Source organism: Aulonocara sp. 'chitande type north' Nkhata Bay, linkage group LG6, assembly GCF_057382095.1.
Source record: "Aulonocara sp. 'chitande type north' Nkhata Bay isolate Kocher_YH1m ecotype deep benthic linkage group LG6, A_spYH_male_GT1.1, whole genome shotgun sequence".
In the NCBI taxonomy this organism is placed as follows: Eukaryota; Metazoa; Chordata; class Actinopteri; order Cichliformes; family Cichlidae; genus Aulonocara; species Aulonocara sp. 'chitande type north' Nkhata Bay.
Genome location: NC_141349.1, coordinates 44056885 through 44078849, shown reverse-complemented (window position 1 = coordinate 44078849; position 21965 = coordinate 44056885). Strand labels below are relative to the sequence as shown.

Below are 21965 nucleotides of genomic sequence, written 5' to 3'. Positions count from 1 at the left end.
CCCGGGCCGATTTTTTGTCCCAGTCCAGCCCTGGGTCTGTGTACTTCCTGTGTTACTTTGATAGTCTCCCATCAGTGTACGTGTTTGCTCCTGCCCTGTCTCGTTATGATTATCTGTATCAGCTGTGTTCCCTGTGTGCTCCCACGTCCCTCGTTATCCTTCTGCGTATTTATGTCCGCATCTCCCTCATTCACAGTGTTGGGAAGGTTACTTTTAAAATGTATTCCATTACAGAATACAGAATACATGCCCCAAAATGTATTCTGTAACCTATTCCGTTACGTTACTCAATGACAGTAACGTATTCTGAATACTTTGGATTACTTAATATATTGTGGCGAGTTCAGACAAGGAGGAGACGGAGGTATCGTTTGGTCTTGCTTCCCGTGAGCTAGCCAGGGAGCACAGCCGTTTATTACATTTGCAGAAGAACACACTGCCACTAGCTAACTGCTCAGCGCGGCAACCACAACACACATAGGGCGCCCTCTGACCCCGGAAGGACACACCGTCGCAGCGAGAGGGCGTCACCCGTCACCATGGCAACATACACAAAACATAACTGTACAAGCAGAACCCCGAACAGCCCTGACCCGCTACAATGGACTACTTGCACTAACACTTCCGCGTTCTATGTAGTCCTGCCCCAGTGCTTCCGGTGCGGTTAAACCATGGCGACGTTCTACACTCGCTGCCTACAAGAGCTCCCAAAATTGAACATCACCGATGTTCATCGGATTTGCAGAGTGACGACTACCCCCGCCAGCAAATTAGATAAAGGATTTAAGTTATATGCTGCATCATATATACACAACTACGAAGGTAAGAAAACGTAAATTAACCGACAAAGAAACGCTAGCTAACGTCAAATGCAAACACTACGTTACTCCGCTATGTCCTTCATTTGATGTCAGTTCTCTACATTACATGTTTTCTTAAACGGTGTTTTATGTCGTCCTAAACTATAGTTGAGGTTTTCTTAACTAATGTCACTTTTGTAGTTAGACACTGTTATATTAGCGTTAGGTAGTTGGCTAACTATGGAGGTAGTTAACTACCTAATGCTACTCTTGCTAAGTGTAAAATATATATGTTTAAGACATGCTGAAATGAGTAATACAGAAATAATGCTAATGGTACTTGTATCTTTATTCAGTGTCCAATAAAGACAGGTTGTCAGGGGAGGTCGGTGTGAGAGCCCTGTGCTACAGGTCGATGAGGAAGAGTGAGGCACCACACAGACTAAGTGTAGGCAGGAAGCTGTGTAAAGTTGTTAATCCCCGTTCTGTGGGGTTCAGTTCATTTAAGCATTAGTTAAGTTCATTCCTAAAGGCCCATCAACTTGAATGTTTTCCTTGTCTCCCTGCTTTATCACTCCTAATTTGACTAGTCAGATAGTTAAATCAACGTGTGTTTGGGTGATCAGAAACATTTGACAACAAGTTAATACTGCAAATATACACAATCTAAGTTATTACAGTTATCAAGCATGGTTAAGTTGTTTTAATAGGGAGAGAAGGAAACACTAAGCATTCAGGAGGGTACGTAACCATAACACTGAACTATGTTCCTGTTCGGCTCTTCCATGAAGATGTTACATTTTTAATTTTCGTTCTTTCTTCTTAGATTAAGCTTCTGGATTCATCGCCGGTGATACTGACACATAGCCAGTGCTCCTGTGTGGCAGGCGCTGTTATGTGCAATCACACAGTGGCACTGCTCTTCCAAACAGCACACTACTCACAACTCAGAGTGCCGGTTGTCCCCCCTGTGCATAGCTGCACGGAATCTGAACAGCAATGGCACAAGCCACGGACAGTGGTAATTTAAATGAGGTTAAAGTTTTTGAATTAGTCCATGTTTACATATGAACAGCAACACCATCCATAGTAAATGTGTCTTCTGTTAGGGTGTGAAGCCAGGACCCATCAACTCCATGATCTTCACTAAGCCAGTACCAAATAGGATGGCCCAGACTGGAGTACGGTAATTACATTTGTAAAATTTGGTTTCATGTGTTACAAATGTATGTTGCTATTTTTTTCATACATACATGTGTCAGAATAGGTATTAATTTACATACAACATTACACTTTCTGAAGACGGCTAACTCAGTCATGTACATATACATCCCAGTCTCTAACTTATGCACCACTGTTTTACACCTTTTAGTTTTTAGTTTAGTTGTTGTTCAGTATAACAACCTTCTTCCTTACATTATTGTCATTGAGGTTTTCTTTAGCAGTGGCTTCTACAGAGGCATGGTGGGTCCGTTACCAGATCCCTGCTTGTTCAGAATAACGGAGGCATATGCAAAATTTAATATTGAGGACAGGCCACTTGTGACCACAATGAACATGAGACCTGACAAGCCCCTTGTGGAAAGTGCCTTTGGGCTGGTGCAGGAGGGCAGTGTTCTGTCATATCAGCAGCCGGTTTTGACAACCCGGTACATCACACTACACCGCGATGCACCACCAACACCGCACTTGCCTCTGGAGGGGTATGACATCTTGCCATCAGATTGTGTGTTTGTGTGCTCAGAAGAAGAGCTTCTGCATCTGAAAAGCTTGTCTGTAACTCTGGAAATGGCTCACAAAATAGAGGAAGCTACACGTGAGCAAAGCTCTTCGTCTGAGTGGCATCAGCTCCGCAGGCCCAGAGTGACTGCCTCTAGGTTTCGGGAGGTGTGTCACGTCAGAGGCCAGAGCTCGGCCGAGTCACTAGCAGAGCGTATATTGAAGGGAACAAGGCAGACAGCAGACATGAGGAGAGGAACTGAGATGGAGCCTGCAATAGCAGCAGAGTATAGTAGGCTAATGAATGTTAACTACTCACCCTGTGGTCTGGTCATTCACCCCATTGCTTGCTGCATCTCCTGATGGTGTTGTTTTTGACCCCAATGAATACCCCCAGTTTGGCTTCGTCGAATTCAAATGTCCCAATGTACAAAACTTTATTGACTGCAAATATGTGCAGATGGAATGTGGTACCCCTAAACTAAAAAAGAGCCACGCATATTACTGGCAAGTGCAAGGACAACTGCTCATCAGTGGGATGCAGTGGTGTGACTTTGTTGTGTGGGCACAAGAGGACTACCTAGTGCAAAGAATATACATGGATATAGATGTGCACAATGCAATCAGAGAAAAGGCAGACTATTTCTTTTTTTACATATATATGCCAAGATACCTGTGTTTGAAAAAATGAACAGTGAAAACAGCAAAAAGAAAAACAGATCCTTCAGGCTGGCTGGAACAAAATAACTGATGTTTTATTTTCAATATATTTCATGAATTCTTTTGTTGTTACATGTTACCTTTATGTGACATCAATAAACTGTTATTTAAGCAATGGCATCAATTTAATTTTTAAAAACACACATTAAAACGTTGAATTTGTGCAGAACTTATTTACATGGTAAGTATTTAAAACTCCATGCCTAGCATACTGATATACATTTAGACAATAACACAACTGAACTGTAGAAAATGACAAATGGTATTTTTGATGTTCCAAAAGCTCAATGTCACTTATGGTTTTAAAACAATTTAGTGATTTACTTTATAATTTTGATAAACAGTTTTGTTGAATCTGAATAGTAATATAGTAATATAATTAAACAGTATTATTAACATTAAACATTTGCAATGAATTTGAATTATCAATAACTGAAACTCAACTATCGGCACTCAAGTACCAGTTCTGTAATCAAGTATTGTCAGCTGAGAAGGAAGAAATGCAACTGTAGTGGCCTCAGCTGCAGGTCATTTTCCATAAGTTACTGGCACTGGTGTCTTGGGAAAAATCCATCTTGTCTCACTTAACCCATTTTTTAACTAATGCTGTGTTCTGGTAATTTGACAGCATACATGCCACTGCAAACAGTTGGTTGATATTATAAACATGTGACATGGTAATGATGCTATCAAAAAGTTTGTTCTGTTTGATCCTCCTAATGACTCGCTCCACATGCACCCTGAGTCTGGCTATGGCCTGCGTCTCCTTAACCTGGTATGCTGGCATCTGCTTCTGCTTAGATAGAAAAGGTGGGCAGTACACTTTGCATTTACAACAATCAGTGATTAGGAAGCCCTTATCTACCATCACTGCCATGTCTTCAGTCAACTTCTCAGCAATGCCTGATTGTTTGAATAGTTCCTTGTCACTAACCGAACCAGCATACAGATTAGAGATGAATGTCACTGGACCATGTGGAGCTATGCCAACCAGGGCTTTCATCGTACAGTGGGATTTGTACGAAGAGTACATTTCACTTTGGAGAAGTGGTGAGGATGGTGTCTGACACCTCAGCTCTGTACAGTCAAGGATCATCTGGGTGTCTGAGAAATCTTTGAATTCCTCAGGGAGGTAAGCTTGCACTTCTTCACGTGTAAGCCAGATGCACTGAGACCCCAGTGCAGTGGCAAGAAAATTTGTCCATGTTGCAATAATGCGGCTCACTGTGGACTGGTATATGTTAAATCGGTGTGCCAGGTCCCTCTCCTTCAAACCAACTGACAGGAAAACCAGGAAAAGAAAAAACTCGTCAATTGGCTGTAGCAGCTGCCTCTGGAAGGTGAAAACAAAAGGGAAAATGTTACTCCTTAAGCTATGAACTAGTAAAATTATTCTTTTCTTGGCTAAATGTTTTGTAATGGTTAGGCATACCATACTGTACCATGGGGTAAACAATGAGGTGCTGTAGTGCACAGGTGTATGTATGTAAAGGATACTGAGTCTAGCATACATACACCTGTGTATGTATGCTACTGTACATAAAGTAATGTTATTGTACATAAATACAATAACATTACACCTCTAGTTCTAACTACCAACAAACCCATAACCTACTGTTGATGTGCGTGCAGGTGTCAACACTTCTTCGTTCCGATTGGCAGCTGACTTGGCTCTTGAAACCCGGATCATTTTATAGATGCAAGGCTCAATCAAAACCCAGAATGCCATCAAATGATCATAGCTTGGAAATCTATTCACGAGAGAGACATACATCATGTCAATCATTAATTAACATTACACACTGACATAAAAATAATGTGAACTGTGACAAATATGCTAATGGAATGCTGTATAAAATAGTCTGATTAAGAGTATTTGGTGTTGTATTTTACCTGTAGCATTAGGATATCGTTTAAATACTAAAGCATCTACATAAAACATACAATCAGCAGAGAAAAAGTAAATATCTATTTTGTTTTCATTAAGACTGGAAAAACTTTCGAAATTTAACTGATGGTGACCTTGGTATATTTTAAACAGTTAGCTTGAATAGAACTTAGGTGTACCTGGTATAGAATCGGATGTCAGTGTCGGAGCCAGCAAAACGCTGTAACCCAAATTCTCGCTGGACACGTAACTCCTGTATTTCCTTCCTCAGAGTCTCCACGTCTTCGGACAGGTCTTCTGCAGCTGATGCAGATATGTCCAATGCAGACGGCTCAGGGACTGAGCAGTAGTCATGATCTCTTGTAAGACTGTGCTCTTCTTGATCGTCAGGAGGAACTAGTTCAGGGCGTCGCTCCGTTCTCTCCCAAACACTACGCCGCGGTGGTTCAACTTTATAGCCATTCCACTCAAAAAGTGTTGGTACAGCACCTTTAATAAGCCTCCTTCGACCATCGAGGGTTGTTGGCTCTATGAGTTGATCACTGGCAAAGTGTCTGCAGCAGACCCTGGTGTGAGAGGTGATCGTGAAATGATCCCGGCGTATGTTTACCAGCCATTGTCTTCTCAAGTCGGAATGGGTCGGAAAGGCATGAAAACTTAGTATGCCGTTAAATTTGGCTGAAGCTGAACAAAGTGGGACACAGCAATGCTCGGAGTATTTCTTCTCCTGTTTTTGAAAATGTTCTGTTTTAAATACTTTCCTTTTTATACTCATTCTGAAGCGACATTAGCATAGATACCGATAGATAAGCAAACGTACCGGAAACGCACAAGCGGTACTATTTGGAAACGGAAATACGTCACATGCCCTAGTGCAAGTAGTCTATATTATCATGCTTTTTACAACAACGTGAATGTACTGTTGCTGTGTGATTTATTACTATTACTGAAGGTCCGCGACTCCGAACTGTAGTAAAGGGACCTCTGACTAATGCTGGGCTCACACTGTGCGATTTTTGGCCCATTTTGAGCCGATTTTTGAGTCGTGCGATCGTTTTGGCGATCGGCCCGATTTTGGTCTTCATCGTGCGTCGTGCATCGTGTAGTATACGTGGGGTAACGAGAAGCGATTGACACCTCACGACCAGCTCCCGATCATCAATCGCTTGGTCTTGAGGGTGTCACCGCAGTTTGCCACACTGCGCACGCGCAAACACAAATGTCAGCGAAAAAGACGGCGTAGCACGGCAGTGCAGCGTGTGATCTGGACACAAGCGATGGAGGCACAACCTGTAGAACCATCCGAGCCCTTTCGATGTGGCCTCACAAAATTATCACGACCACAACAACCGTGAAAATAGTTGGATCGACACTGCTGCTCAATCACAGCTGATCATGTTTTTCATTAGCAATTTAGCAAAGTTGATGGTGGTGGTGTGTCTGCCTGAGTGAAAGACGGAGAGGGAGAGCGACAGAATTTCTGTTATAACCTTCATGTTATGGACGCACAGTGTGAGCACTCAGGTCGCATCAGAGCATCGGGCCGTATAGTGTGAGACCCTGCATCGTGACCTATGAACTTCTAACCCCTGCGAGTCAATCGTACAGTTTGAGCAGGAGCTGAATCGCGCGACTGAAAAAAATCGCACAGTGTAAGCCCAGCATAATACGGCGGGGTCCCTGTCGGCTCGTAGCCGAAAAATAGCTCTACTTTGTTGTGTGGGTCAACTTTTCTTGCGACAGACAGAGAGAGGCGTTGAAAGGCTGCTCCAACGGAACTTGTTGTTTTCGGAGGAAAACAGGAACACGGTGTACAGTCGAGTCTTAATAGCTTACTTACAGCTGGGCTCGTCAGGCTCTCTTCTTGGCTGCAGTGGTTATTATTATATTTACATGCTTCCAGCTCCCGTTTTTCCTCGACGACAGCTCGTACCTTTTTCTCCCTCCTCGCGCTCACAGACACATAACGTGTATGGCAGTGCATTCTCCCAGCAGCACGGACTATACTGAACATGATGCTACATTCTTTAGAGCTATGCTTGTAGCATTCTGCTTGTTAGCTTAGCACAACAACAACAACAACGAAAAGGCGCTCTCTCACCCAGGAAACACACAGTCGCAGAGAGAGAGAGCGTCGCCCTGTAACCATGGCAACCGTAACGCTGCCGCCTGGAACAACAGAACGTAGCTGTCAAACAAACCCAAACAGTCCTGACCCGCGACAATATGAAACAGGGAAGTACCGCAGTGTAATCCATTTATTTCAACAAAGTAACTGTACTCTGAATACCACCTTTTTAAACGGTAACTGTAACGGAATACAGTTACTCATATTTTGTATTCTAAATACGTAACGGCGGTACATGTATTCCGTTACTCCCCAACACTGCTCATTCATGGCCGTGTGTTTCTCTGTGTACTAGTTTATAGTTTCCCAGTTTAGTTTGTATGGTTTTGCTCTCCAGCAATAAAGCTGTGAATTTTGATTTCATTCCTGCCTCATCCTGGCTGCACACAGTCACATTGTGACAGCTCTCGCTCTCTTTCTCTCTCGCCGTCACTCCTAAAACTTCTCCCTCTTCCTAAACAACCAAATGTCATGTTGCCATATAACCTTTTTGATTGGTCGACATGGTGCATTTTTCCACCAACACAAAATGGTTGTTTTATTTTTGACTTTTTTTTTTTTGCTCATAAGCAGAGAGTGCTTGCTGGTCTTACGTGGCCTATCAACACAATTTATAAACTGGTATATGTCACCTTGTTGCTTTGTCATCTTAAAGTGGTCATGTGATTGGCTTACCATGACTACTTTGTTCTTCCTCAGTCAAACAGCAGCACTCATGCGATTGTTTTTCCCCCTGAGCTCCAGTTTTGTGCTAGAAAGTGATCGTCGGGCAGAAAGTGATTACCGTCCGCGGGAGCGCGCAGCTGCTCAAAAACTGTTCACGGGAGTGTAAAATGTTCAAATGTAGTTTTCAATAAAGTTTTTTTAATCCACTCTAAAAAAAACCCTCAAGCATTTGCATCATGGTTTTATGAATGAAAAGTGATTGAAGTAAAGAAATTGAAGTTAAAAAAACTACACTCATTACAAATTTAGCTGATTAAATACAATAAGAGTCGTTGTTTATTAACAAAGCTTTATTGAACAAGTGAACACACAAAGCAAAAGGTCATTTGAAAAAGACATTTTTCAGCAGTAACACCATAACAGAATATCTCATATCATAGCAGCACAAACGCTCATTGTACCTGCACAAACCTGCACAAACGTAGCACTGAAAAAGTCGACCATTTTGGCCCGTTTTGGAGCACTCTGGGGGGATGGTGACCTTTGAAAGACCTATAAGATAATGTTTAATATCTCAAAAACCGTAGCAGCACAAACGCTCATTTTACCTGCACAAACGTAGCACTAACCGCTCCGCCTATTTGTCTTTACGTTTCAAGTGGGTGGGGGGTCAGCTTCACTCAGCTCAGCCATCCACCTTTTTATGAAGACCTCCTGATGATCCTCCACCTAATCACCTGAGCCAAGGTGTGAAACTGGGTGTGGGTCCCAATCAGCCAGAGTTTCGGGTGAGCTCGTTGTGAAACCTGGCCCCACCTTATCATGTGATGTCCTGAGGTCAGATGGCCCAGGATGTGAGTGGGCGTTAAGGCGTCTGGGGAGGATCTCAAAACTGGATTATAGATGGCAGAGAGTTGGTGTCATAAACCCCGCCTCTGTTCAAAGATGGTCGCTCACAGTGGACATAGATGCTTCTTTCACTCCTCTTTCAAACCATCTGTCCTCTCTGTCCAAAATGTGAACATTGGCATCCTCAAAGAGTGACCTTTGACCTTTAGATGCAGATGGACTGCTGAGTCTTGTCCTGTGGAGGTGGCTCTTCTGTGTTGTGCCATGCGCTTGTGAAGTGGCTGTTTGGTCTCTCCAATGTAGAGGTCTGGGCATTCCTCGCTGCACTGTTCAATGTGGCCCATATGGAAAAGATATATATAAATCTTATAAAGTTTGTATCTGTCTTGTGTGAAACTTGTATGAAAAGCATTTACTGTAAGAGTGAAAACAGATATAAGCTCCCTTGAAAAATTATATAATGAAACTTGTATGTTTTGGATACTTACTAAAACAATATATGAAAGTAATGAGAAAGTGGCCACTTTCATGAGTAATCACATATAAGTTTTTACGATTTCTTTTCCATATGGGGGTGTACGCTAAACGTCTTCAAGCAACTTAAAGAAGTCCAGACGCTTTTCTTTCCAAGCTCCTTAGATCATGATGACCTGGATGACTGAAAACCTTCACAGAAATACCCTTAAAGCTAATTAAAATGTAGTGGGAGAAGGTATAATGGAAACAATAAGGGCCCCAGTACAGGACCTTTAGGCACACCATAGCTGAGAGAAGAGTGCAAGGACCTGTGTCTGTACTGCACTCAGAACCCAACACTCTCCTGCAACGCTTTGTAACTAAATGTCACTGGATGCTTCAAGAAGTGCAGTTTCAGTAGAATGAGCTCCATGAAAACCAGACTGAGGTTTGTCAAGTACACTGTGTTTATCCAGGACAGCTGTAACCTGCATAGCTACAACCTTTTCTAACATGTTAGCAATAAATCACAATTTTGACATTGGTCTGTAATTCCCATGAAGAGAAAGGTCAAGCTGGGGTTTTCTTTAAGTGGGTGGATGACAACATTCTGAGAATCGACCAGAGAGCAGGAGGATGGTTTCATTGAGTCAACTAATGTTACGAAATAAATAGTGCTTATTTTCTGTTTATATTGTTTTATAGAGGCCAGTGTACAAAACGCCACTTTGAGTTATAAGGTGTGTGAAAGGTCACAGAGTACTGTCTAAGACAGGAAGCTCTGCTTTGTGCAGAGAACAGGAAGCGATGCAGACAGAAAAGTGAAACTAGGCAGAGTCGTTTTGATCGAAACTATGTGTGACTATGTGTGACGTATAACAGAACTATATTACGCCCATTCAGCTTGTAATGCTTTAGACCTGTGGATGCTTGCTAGTGTCTGCAGCTCTCCTTTTCCGGAAATGTAGAATAAAGATGATTCTTTGAGCTTTGACCACACTGAGTCGGGTTTTCTCTGTCCAGTACTGGGGATAAAAGAATCGGGTTTAATACTAACTAAAGTAGCTCTGGTGAAGAAACAGGTGAGACACTTTCTAAATCAGCAGGTCGAGCAGGAACAGATGATGCAGCTGCTGAAGGAGAAAAGCATGATCGTCGCTCACCAGCCACACTTCCTCAGTAAAGAGTGTCAGGACAAAAAGCTGTTTCCTCTTCAGTAGCTGATTATGTTTCACTGCTTAGGACCAAACTGATGGAAAAACTTTCAGAAAGAGATGAAGACAAATCAACACGGATGTGAACATATTCAAATTCAAGCTAAAACTTGGCACATCGTCTTTAATGGAACTTTATCTAAAATCTGATTATCACCCAAAATGTGTCTTTGTTCTTTGAATTCTAAGATATAATAAAATCTATTTAAATGTTCAGTTTATCTTCAACAACAGGAACTTCATTAAGATCTTTATTATTCAATGAAAAACTCAAAAAACACAATTTTATATATAAAATAACTTGTATTTATTTGAAAAATATATTTAGATTCATATCATGGTAGACATAGCTCGATGTGTTTAATAAGGATAAAGTAACTAGCTTTACATTGATTTTGTTGTTGTTTTTTACAGATCGTATGTGCTGCTTTTGGCTTTCATACAAAACCTTCAAGGTTAACCACCAAAAGGATCTGACAAGTTTAAAATATATATTCTTAAAAAGCAGGTTTGGTCACCAGGGGCCCGTTCTTCGTACCTCGCTAAGTAGGTTAGCCGGATTAGATTGTTGACGATTTCGCGTGATCCTGGATCAGTCGGTTCCCCGAAGCTCATCCGGGACTTGCTGTCATAGCAACAGAGCCGTAAGCGTAAACCTGCTCGGGAGCAGGCTTACTTTATGTAAACAGGATTAGATCGCGGCCACTCAGGTATGTCCGCTTCATTTATACGAAAGCAACAGCGATAAATAAATAACATCAATGTAACCAAAGATAATGCAGCACTTGATCCTTTTATTGATGTCACACAGATACATACAGGTCATTTCCTAAAAAAGGGAAATGTACTATTAACATTCTATTACATGTATGTGATTATTGCAGATGTAATTCAGATTTCAGAGTAGTAATTGTAAATTACTTCGTGTAATCAAGATGAGAGACCACGGCTATAAAAGCGAAGGTGGATTTGGGAAGCCTGTCGCAGCCATGTCCTGTCCGTATACGCGACCAACCCATTGCGGAAGGTGCAAGATTGATAAGGAGAGTCCTCAGAATTCAGCGTATATTGCGGGACAGACAGGATCCTTTAGCTCAGCGCGACAGTGTGCTCATTGAGAGATATCGATATTCCCGTGAGGGTATTATTTACTTAACCAACTTGTTGACGAGGGGGTGCAGGACCACCACCTGTCTTTTTTTCCTCTGCCCTTTTCTTGGTTGCTGTTATGAACAAACTAACAGAGTATTACAGGCCAGTATTACCTTGCCAAGAGACGCAAAGCAATCTAAGAGATAAATATTACCATTCTGTAGAATACTCCTGTATTCCACTTTTACTTGTTCCCATGTTCTTGTGGGTCCTGTTGTGGCTCTAATGTGAAAGGGGATATAATATAACATATTATAATATAATATAATGCCATATGATATTGGACAATATAGTGTCATATGATAGATCTACCCTACCGCCTACTGGTGTTGGCCAGAGGGGCCGATGGCGCGATATGGCAGCCTGGCTACAACCGTAGCTGCCTCCACCAGTGTGTGAATGTGGGAGTGAATGAATAGTGGTATCGTAAAGCGCTTTGGGTGCCTTGGAAAGCGCTATATAAACCCAATCCATTATTATTATTATTATTAAATTACCTACGAGTTTGATTTGTCAGCAACTTTCTGCCAGCCCTCTCTCCTTGCTTTTGCAGCCTTTGCAGTGTTCTCTTGCGTTTTAATTAAACTCTGAAACTCCTGAAATCCCTCACTCATGAGTTCTTGCTCTGCTGCCGGAAAATACCGAGCGCGCCCCTTCGACATTTTCGCCGACCAATCAGCGGGTTGCCGATCAATGTTTCTACTATCGATGCATAGCCCCTTTTACGACACCCAGTGATGTCACATTCCTGCGTCCAGCTGTAGTAATCGTCAACAGCAGGTGTGTTCGGGGAACCGGATTAGCGAGCTCACGGTTAGCGCGATGATTTGATCTTGGATGTGTCATTTGATCTTGGATGTAGTAAGCGACGTACGAAGAACGGGCCCCAGGTGTTAGGGTTACCCCTGAAGTAAATACAAATAGAAAATGTAGTCTGACACCAGGGGGCGTTCTGTCTGTACTCTGGTTTCAATCACTGTCTAAAGCAGGGGTGGGCAATCTCAGTCCACGAGGGCCGGTGTCCCTGCAGGTTTTAGATCTCACCCTGGGTCAACACACCTGAATCACATGATTAGTTCGTTACCAGGCCTCTGGAGAACTTCAGGACATGTTGAGGAGCTAATTTAGCCATTTAAATCAGCTGTGTTGGTTCGAGGACACATCTAAAACCTGCAGGGACACTGGCCCTCGTGGACTGAGATTGCCCACCCCTGGTCTAAAGGCATGCGTGTACCTGTTTGGCTGCTCATATCACTCTATGTAAAACACATGTGATACAAACATGTGCAAACTGCTCGTGGAAATCTGCCTATACAGCAGCCACAGGTCAAACATCTCCGGTTTGGGGAAACGAGGAGATTTTATTCCACAGTTAACACAGAGACACTGTGGAACCGGCAAGCCAGAACCCAAATCCAGGATACACCGGCTCGGTGAATGTGGTGGTGAAGGTGTGGAGGTGGAACAGTGAGTCAGAGGTTACTTTGTAGAAGGACAGAGTGCCTGCAGGCCAGTCCAAGTATACTGCTACTCTGTTAAAGATGAAGGAGAAGGGGACTGAGGAGAGCACAGTTCTTCTCCTGTCGTGCCAGACAGAGTAACCATCAACAGGAGAGCAGAAGATACTCCACGACTGGTTATTCCATCCAAACCAGCATTCGGCACCCTTTCCTCTCCTTCGGATTCCTTTGTAACTCACTGCTACATAAACCCCTCCTCTCCACTCGACCTCCCAGTAACAGCGACCAGTTAGACCATTTGTGCACAGCAGCTGACAGCAGTCAAACCTCTCTGGATGATCACGGTATGGTTGCTTCCACCTCAGCCCTTTCATCACCGTGTTGTAATACACCACGACATTCCTGTTCACCGTGTTTGTGTCCAGTGTGAGCTCACAGAAATCTGATGGAGAAAAAACACAGCAGTAGTTTATTATCTGTCACTTGGTAGCTTCACCTGCTGCTTTATGCAGAGACTGTTCACCAGGTAAAACCTGACCGGCGAATCCGTTTGGATCTTCAGTCAAACTGACAGTTACCTGAAGACACACCAGCTTTTGATTTAAAAGGCACAGTCGATGAATTGTTTTCCCCTTTTTTCCCAAAAACTTTATTGAGCATCAGTATACAGACAGTGCATACAGTATGGAACATAATTAACACATCCAGGGGGTGCAACATAAAAAGTTACATTCATTCAAATAATTTGTAATTAGTGCAAATAGTAATTGTTTTTATAGCCTTTTTATTAAGTGATCCACCGATCAATTTTTATGTAAGATTATCATTATAGTAGTGTTTAAAATGAGGCTTTTGGTTACTGTATTTGCATTTGTGGAAATAAAATTTAGCTAAGATAACTAACAAATTTATTATAAAGTTCTTCTTTTTTTGCCTTCGAAACACACATGGGTTTCCATTACAACCCAGTGTAAGTGCTTGTTGTCATAGCGATGCGTCTGCGCGTCCCGTGACGTAATTATTTTGCGACACGAACGCTACAACAAAGGTAGACGTCAAAGCTCAGGCTGTGGCTTTCGTCAGACTCGTTGATCACAGCATTGTTTTTGGGGCCATTTCCCTTGTTGTCAGGTTTCAGATATTGTGGTTTTATTTCCGTGAACGAGACGCTCTCATGAGTCATTGAGTGACATTATTGACCAGCCAATCAGTGGCACAGAGTCTAATGATTTCACATTTTAGTACCTGCTCGGCTCGTTTGGAACCCCGCCGACCAAAAGTACTGAGTCGTAGGTACTAATGGAAAAGATGCAATAAAATCAGTACAATACATTACACTATAATACATTAAATCAATGTATAAAGATATGGTTTTCAGTCTGTACAGGGATGAGAACAGCATTAAGCTACAAGAGGTGTTTTCTGTGTACGTCTAATATGATTTGAACAGTTATCACTGGTATAAAACATTACATACACTCAGGAAGAAGCTGCACAACTACATGACTGAGCTATGAATATGTGTAGAGTATTACTTTTCCCACTCCTTTTCGAGCACCTGATGTACTAGAAGACAATATTTTCCTTCCTTTATATATGCTCTATCTTGTATATATGTACGCATGTGCTTGAAATAAATGATCAATGAAAGCTCCGTTTATTTTAGGAGTTTGTCAAAAAACAACAAACAAAAGGTTCCAGCTCAGCCGCTGGAGTTATGAAGGTGAAGCAGAGCTCACGCAGGTACAGCCTCCTGTGCCACCATTCACCTGACAATGAATGTTTAATTTAATTTAATTTAAGGTAAACTTCAAGTTTTATTGAAATTGAATTTGTGGTTTTGTTTTGTTGGACACCTACAGACTTGGATTAATTTGGTTGTAGAGCAGACTTCAAGTGAAACCTGGAGCAGCAGCTCATCTGTATGTTTGCCACTTCACGCTCAGCTGTGAACCACTCCAGTTTGAGCTGGGGGCCACCACCTGACCGTGCAGTTAACAGGAAATTATGAACAGCATCGGTGTCAATGGACAGAATCCCAGTGAAAATGAGTCCGACTCATTTCCAGTGATGCACACCAAGCTCGGGTGTGTAGCACAGGGACTGAATGGCTCCTAAACACAGAGGACAGAGATTTGGTCCAGCGTTCTACAAAAAGGATTAAAATCGTTCCTCCTGAATCCAAAGTGTTACTACTGGATTCAATTCAATTTTTTATACAGCACCAAATCACAACAGCAGTCGCCTCAAGGCGCTTTATATTGTACAGTAGAGCCTACGATAATAGATACAGAGTAAAACCCAACAGTCATATGACCCCCTATGAACAAGCACTTTGATGACAGTGGGGAGGAAAAACTCCCTTTTAACAGGAAGAAACCTCCGGCAGAACCAGGCTCGGGGAGGGGCGGGGCCATCTGCTGTGATTGGTTAGGGTGAGAGAAGGAAGACAGGATAAAGACATGCTGTGGAAGAGAGACAGAGATTAATAACAGGTATTATTCAGCGCAGAGAGGTCTGTTAACACATAGTGAGTGAAGAAGAAACACCCAGTGCATCATGGGAATCCCCGGCAGCCTATGTCTATTGCAGCATAACTAAGGGAGGATTCAGGGTCACCTGGTCCAGCCCTAACTATATGCTTTAGCAAAAAGGAAAGTTTGAAGCCTAATCTTGAAAGTAGAGATAGTGTCTGTCTCCCGAATCCAAACTGGAAGCTGGTTCCACAGAAGAGGGGCCTGAAAACTGAAGGCTCTGCCTCCCATTCTACTTTTAAATACTCTAGGAACAACAAGTAGGCCTGCAGAGCGAGAGCGAAGTGCTCTAATAGGGTGATATGGTACTACAAGGTCATTAAGATAAGATGGGGCCTGATTAGGAGGTAGAAAGTGGTGTCTGGACTCCTCTGCTTAGGCTGCTGACCGCTGCAATCACACCGCAGAAGAAGAAGAAGAAGATGGATGGAGGAACTGACAGTTTTTTTTTCCAGTATGATCAAAGTGAACAAACACTCACACTTCTTCAGTCTGGGTTTCAGTCTCTGCTTTCCACAATGTTCCAGCCTGGATGAAGAAACAAAATCATTAAAAACACTCAGAAAACTCATCATGAAGCTAAAAAAAATATATTGCTACTGTTTCCACTCCCACAGGCAACACTTGGGGACATGCAGTCTTTTTCTTAATGTCAAATAACAGCTTTAGCACGTCAGCACTCAGGAGAGGCTTTCGAGCACTCTTCCCTTTTCTGGAAATGATGGAGTGGGGAATGCAAATGTTGAGCAGGTGCAGGCTGAGAAGCACTTACAGATTAGCCTCTATGAGAATGTCTGAGTGCAATACGTTTAACCAGCTGCTTTGCCATCACTCCTCCTCCTCCTGCCTCCCCTTTACCTCATCCACCTGCTGGCCTCCACCACTTGCTAATGTTACTGAATCTGTGGAAGCTCCGCGATTGCCACCGCACGAAGTAACGACTAACGAGCCTATCTAAATCCCAGTAACGATTAACGCGTTTCTGATTTTGACATAATAACTAGTTACCGTGCTCGTTACAACAATAATAACGTAGTTACTGTAACGCGTTACTTAATAATGCATTAGTCTCAATACTGGTGATGAAGTATGAAAAAGCAGTTACTAACTAATTTAGTAGAAAACACTTTTACCACTGACTACAGGGAGTGCATAATTATTAGGCAACATCCTTTCCTTTGGCAAAATGGGTCAAAAGAAGGACTTGACAGGCTCAGAAAAGTCAAAAATAGTGAGATATCTTGCAGAGGGATGCAGCAGTCTCAAAATTGCAAAGCTTCTGAAGCGTGATCATCGAACAATCAAGCGTTTCATTCAAAATAGTCAACAGGGTCGCAAGAAGCGTGTGGAAAAACCAAGGCGCAAAATAACTGCCCATGAACTGAGAAAAGTCAAGCGTGCAGCTGCCAAGATGCCACTTGCCACCAGTTTGGCCATATTTCAGAGCTGCAACATCACTGGAGTGCCCAAAAGCACAAGGTGTGCAATACTCAGAGACATGGCCAAGGTAAGAAAGGCTGAAAGACGAGCACCACTGAACAAGACACACAAGCTGAAACGTCAAGACTGGGCCAAGAAACATCTCAAGACTGGTTTTTCTAAGGTTTTATGGACTGATGAAATGAGAGTGAGTCTTGATGGGCCAGATGGATGGGCCCGTGGCTGGATTGGTAAAGGGCAGAGAGCTCCAGTCCCACTCAGACGCCAGCAAGGTGGAGGTGGAGTACTGGTTTGGGCTGGTATCATCAAAGATGAGCTTGTGGGGCCTTTTCGGGTTGAGGATGGAGTCAAGCTCAACTCCCAGTCCTACTGCCAGTTTCTGGAAGACACCTTCTTCAAGCAGTGGTACAGGAAGAAGTCTGCATCCTTCAAGAAAAACATGATTTTCATGCAGGACAATGCTCCATCACACGCGTCCAAGTACTCCACAGCGTGGCTGGCAAGAAAGGGTATAAAAGAAGAAAAACTAATGACATGGCCTCCTTGTTCACCTGATCTGAACCCCATTGAGAACCTGTGGTCCATCATCAAATGTGAGATTTACAAGGAGGGAAAACAGTACACCTCTCTGAACAGTGTCTGGGAGGCTGTGGTTGCTGCTGCACGCAATGTTGATGGTGAACAGATCAAAACACTGACAGAATCCATGGATGGCAGGCTTTTGAGTGTCCTTGCAAAGAAAGGTGGCTATATTGGTCGCTGATTTGTTTTTGTTTTGTTTTTGAATGTCAGAAATGTATATTTGTGAATGTGGAGATGTTATATTGGTTTCACTGGTAAAAATAAATAATTGAAATGGGTATATATTTGTTTTTTAAGTTGCCTAATAATTATGCACAGTAATAGTCACCTGCACACACAGATATCCCCCTAAAATAGCTAAAACTAAAAACAAACTAAAAACTACTTCCAAAAACATTCAGCTTCGATATTAATGAGTTTTTTGGGTTCATTGAGAACATGGTTGTTGTTCAATAATAAAATTATTCCTCAAAAATACAACTTGCCTAATAATTCTGCACTCCCTGTATAGCGCACAGTTTTGGCTCCACCTCTTTTTATGCCACATTCTCTGGTGATTAAACCTCACTAAATTTTTTAGGCTAAGGCTGATCACAGAGGTAGTTTGGGCATGGCTCCTTTCAGTTCCTACATGACTGAATACCAGAGCACAAACCAAGGTCCACAAAGACGTGGCCTGCACAGAGTCTTGACCTCAACCTGAAAGAACATCTTTGGGAGTAATTAGAGCAGAGACTATGAGCCAACACTAGTGTCTGACTTAACAAATGCACTTCTAGAGAAATGGTCAAAAATCCCCACAAACACACTTGTGGGAAGCCTTTCCAACAGAATTGAAGCTGTTATGTGTGTGTGTGAAGGTAGACGAGTGAATACTCTGGGTAATGTAGCGCATCTGATTTTGGCAAATCTTTGTGTAAAATACTCCTTTGTGTTGACCAATCTATTTATAGATGAAGCAAACTGGGGGTTCAACGCTCATTTTCATCTATATTATAGCTGGTTATCTGTCTAGCACGAACGAATGTCATCTGTGGGTCACACCTGAGAGTGTCCAGTCGGCAGCTTGGCTCCTCCAGTACAGCAGACAAAAGCTTAATTCCTGAATCTCCTGGATGATTGTAGCTCAGGTCTAGCTCTCTCAAGTGTGAGGGGTGGGACCTCAGAGTAGAGGACAAGGAAGTGCAGCCTTCCTCTGTGATTAGACAGCCTGACAACCTAGAGACAAACACAAGGAATTATGTGTAATTCACTTACACACTGGCACATAACAACTGGAAAACAACACAAATATACAATTCAATTCAATTTTATTTATAAAGCACCAAATCACAACAACAGTCGCCTCAAGGCGCTTTATGCTGTAAGGTAGACCCTACAATAACAGATACAGAGAAAAACCCAACAATCATATGACCCCCTATGAGCAAGCACTTTGGCAACAGTGGGAAGGAAAAACTCCCTTTTAACAGGAAGAAACCTCCGACAGAACCAGGCTCAGGGAGGGGCGGGGCCATCTGCTGTGATTGGTTAGGGTGAGAGAAGGAAGACAGAGATTAATAACAGGTATGATTCAGTGCAGACAGGTCTATTAACACATAGTGAGTGAAGAAGAAACACCCAGTGCATCATGGGAATCACCTGGCAGCCTACGTCTATTGCAGCATAACAAGTTCCTGCCCCAAGTGGAGGAGTTCAAGTATCTCGGGGTCTTGTTCGCGAGTGATGGGAGAAGGGAGCCGGAGATCGACAGACGGATTGGGGCTGCAGCTGCAGTGATGCGGACGCTGCACCGGTCCGTCATGGTGAAGAGGGAGCTGAGTGTATTTAGTATTTATTTATTTATTGTCATTGTCAAGAACAATGAAATTGCGTTTGGGGCTTCCATACAACCCAAAAAAAAAAAAAAAAAAAAAGAAAAAAAAAAAGAAGAAAATAATAAATACCCCTTGAAAATAATAAATACCCCTTTTTTTTTTTTTTTTTTTAGTAAAAGCGAAGCTCTCAATTTACCGGTCGATCTATGTCCCTACCCTCACCTATGGCCACGAGCTGTGGGTAGTGACCAAAAGAACGAGATCGCGGATACAAGCGGCAGAAATGAGCTTCCTCCGAAGGGTGGCTGGCCTCTCCCTTAGAGATAGGGTGAGAAGTTCGGCCATCCAGGAGGGGCTCAGAGTAGAGCCGCTGCTCCTTCACATCGAAAGGAGCCAGCTGAGGTGGTTCGGGCATCTGACAAGGATGCCTCCTGGGCGCCTCCTGGGTGAGGTGTTCCGGGCATGTCCCACCGGGAGGAGGCTCCGGGGCAGACCCAGGACACGCTGGAGAGATTATATCTCTCAGCTGGCCTGGGAACGCCTTGGTGTTCCCCCGGATAAGCTGGAGGAGGTGGCTGGGGAGAGGGCGGTCTGGGCTTCTCTGCTTAGGCTGCTGCCCCTGCGACCCGGCCTCGGATAAAGCGGATGAAGATGGATGGATGGATGGATGGATGGATGGATAGTTTTTGTAAAATTACTTTGGTTAAACAAAGCTGTTTATTGATTATTAATTAATAAATGTATTTCTGTTTCTCACATTAAGGTCATTTCCAGGATTTTTTTTTTTTTACCAAAAAAGGGGGAAATCGCTTTTCTACTCTCCAAAGCAATGACAGTGTTCCTACAGTCACTGGTCAGCACTATAATGAATGCAAATGTATACGGGTCTGAGGCCCCACCTCTCAGTTACAGAGTTACAGAGAAACCTAAAAGGTTGAGTGATTTTCTCTAAAGATAATGCATCGGTGGGCAAGAGACGAAAACAGGGCGTTGTTGGAATGCTACTACGCAAGTAACCCTGGCGGAAGGGGCTACATGTATAGGATGAGGGACCTATGGATTCTTCGATACCCAACATCCACAATGACGGCGAAACAACTAGTAGCTCAGTGTTCCAACATTCGAAAGAAGGGACTGCTCTCACAGCTAGAGATTGACGAGGTACAACACAAATGCTACGGCAAGGAGGAGTCAGGACGCCAGGTCAGGGGGGAGATATCATCACCCCCACCCGAGATTGGGTACATAGCCCCAAGTGCGATAGGAGAAGGATCGTTGAGTGCGAGAGGAACTGACCTGAAAAATAGGATAATGGCCAAGCTTGAAACCTGGATACCCCGTAGCCGGTTACCAAGACTACGTGAAGTACCCTCAGAAGGTCTGCTAGATGATGTTAATGCAGCACTACGGACGATACCTACAACCACGATTACCGACACTAACAAGCTAATCTACAATACGGCAGCAGTGATCAGTGAGATGCTTGGCTACAAGTTGAACAGCCACAAGGGGCAGTACCCTCCATGGAGAAAGAGGCTAGAGAGCAAGATCAAAGTAGCACGGAGGGAGGTTAGCCAACTAACGGAGTTGCAGAAAGGTGCGACAAATAAGGTGCCTAAGAAATACAGCAAGCTGTCCATACCTGAGGCCTTGGAAACTGCCAAGCAAAGACTCACAGCCTTGGATAGCCGCTTGAGGAGGTACACCAGAGAGATAGAAGGCAGGAGAATAAACCAGCTGTTCTCCACAGAACCAGCAAAGGTGTACTCTCAGTGGCAAGGGAACAATAATAAGAGAACAGCACCACCAAGGCTGGAGACGGAGCAATACTGGAAGAGCATATGGGAGAAGGATGCAACCCATAACGGCAATGCTCAGTGGCTAGTGGATCTGAGGGCAGACCACAGCGACCTCCCTGAACAGGGTCCAGTAACCATCACAGTGGCAGATATCCAAGAAAGGGTCTCCAGTATGAAGAGTTGGACAGCACCAGGGCCCGACATGGTTCACGCCTACTGGCTGAAGAAGCTGACTGCACTCCACGAGCGTCTGGCAGCACAAATGAACCAGCTGCTAGTTAACTAGAGACACCCGGAATTGTCACGGTTTGCGGGGCAAGCCGTGTGGATTTGTAGTAAGGACCAAAAGGGCGGCAGTTCTGGTGCAGGTGAGTGTTTTATTTATAATAGTGGGTCAATACAAACAGCAAGGGTGGCAAAACATGAAACTAGAAACCTAAACTGGGTAAACTAATAAGACAAACCAGAAACGAAGATGCAGGGAGGTCCGGAGAAATACATACGGAGAGATGCAGGGAGACCGAGGGGAAACAACACAGACAAACCAGCCACTACTAAGACAGAAAACACAACTTAAATACATTCAGAAAACACAGGGAGATTACACACAGGTGGGAAACACAGCCGGGAGTGATTAACATGACGAGACTAGGGAGGCAAACTGAAAATACTCACATAAGACGCAGACCTACACAATAAAACAGGAACTTACACATGAAAGGACACAAACTAAGAAACGCG

The 21965-nt window shown here is 43.3% G+C and overlaps 3 protein-coding genes across 4 annotated transcripts in view; 1 reads left to right on the top strand and 2 right to left on the bottom strand.

Moving 5' to 3' along the window:
• The first annotated feature begins 606 nt into the window (after window positions 1–606).
• Window positions 607–3528, top strand: LOC147328646 (uncharacterized). 2 transcript variants are annotated; one of them, XM_086297194.1, is made up of 5 exons: window positions 607–822; window positions 1157–1248; window positions 1627–1821; window positions 1910–1986; window positions 2243–3528. In XM_086297194.1, exons 1-5 carry the CDS (start codon window positions 672–674, stop codon window positions 2880–2882), a joined length of 1155 nt encoding a protein of 384 aa, XP_086153320.1. In that variant the 5' UTR covers window positions 607–671; the 3' UTR covers window positions 2883–3528. The 2 variants fall into 2 exon arrangements, with proteins under 2 accessions (XP_086153320.1, XP_086153321.1); XM_086297195.1 differs by lacking the exon at window positions 1157–1248 and having other exon boundaries at window positions 657–822.
• LOC147328645 (uncharacterized) lies at window positions 2275–5915 on the bottom strand. Its single transcript, XM_086297175.1, has 3 exons — window positions 5307–5915; window positions 4855–4990; window positions 2275–4572 (listed from the first exon to the last, which is right to left on the bottom strand). Exons 1-3 carry the CDS (start codon window positions 5900–5902, stop codon window positions 3820–3822), a joined length of 1485 nt encoding a protein of 494 aa, XP_086153301.1. The 5' UTR covers window positions 5903–5915; the 3' UTR covers window positions 2275–3819.
• A 6812-nt stretch (window positions 5916–12727) lies between these two features.
• Window positions 12728–21965, bottom strand: part of LOC147328644 (NLR family CARD domain-containing protein 3-like) — a 21326-nt gene continuing 12088 nt past the window's right edge. Inside the window, exons 8-10 of the mRNA XM_086297133.1 lie at window positions 18653–18826; window positions 16068–16114; window positions 12728–13494 (exon numbers count right to left, since the gene is read on the bottom strand). Coding sequence (XP_086153259.1) covers window positions 12965–13494; window positions 16068–16114; window positions 18653–18826 — 751 coding nt within the window. The 3' untranslated portion in view covers window positions 12728–12964. The remainder of the gene's footprint in view (window positions 13495–16067; window positions 16115–18652; window positions 18827–21965) is intronic.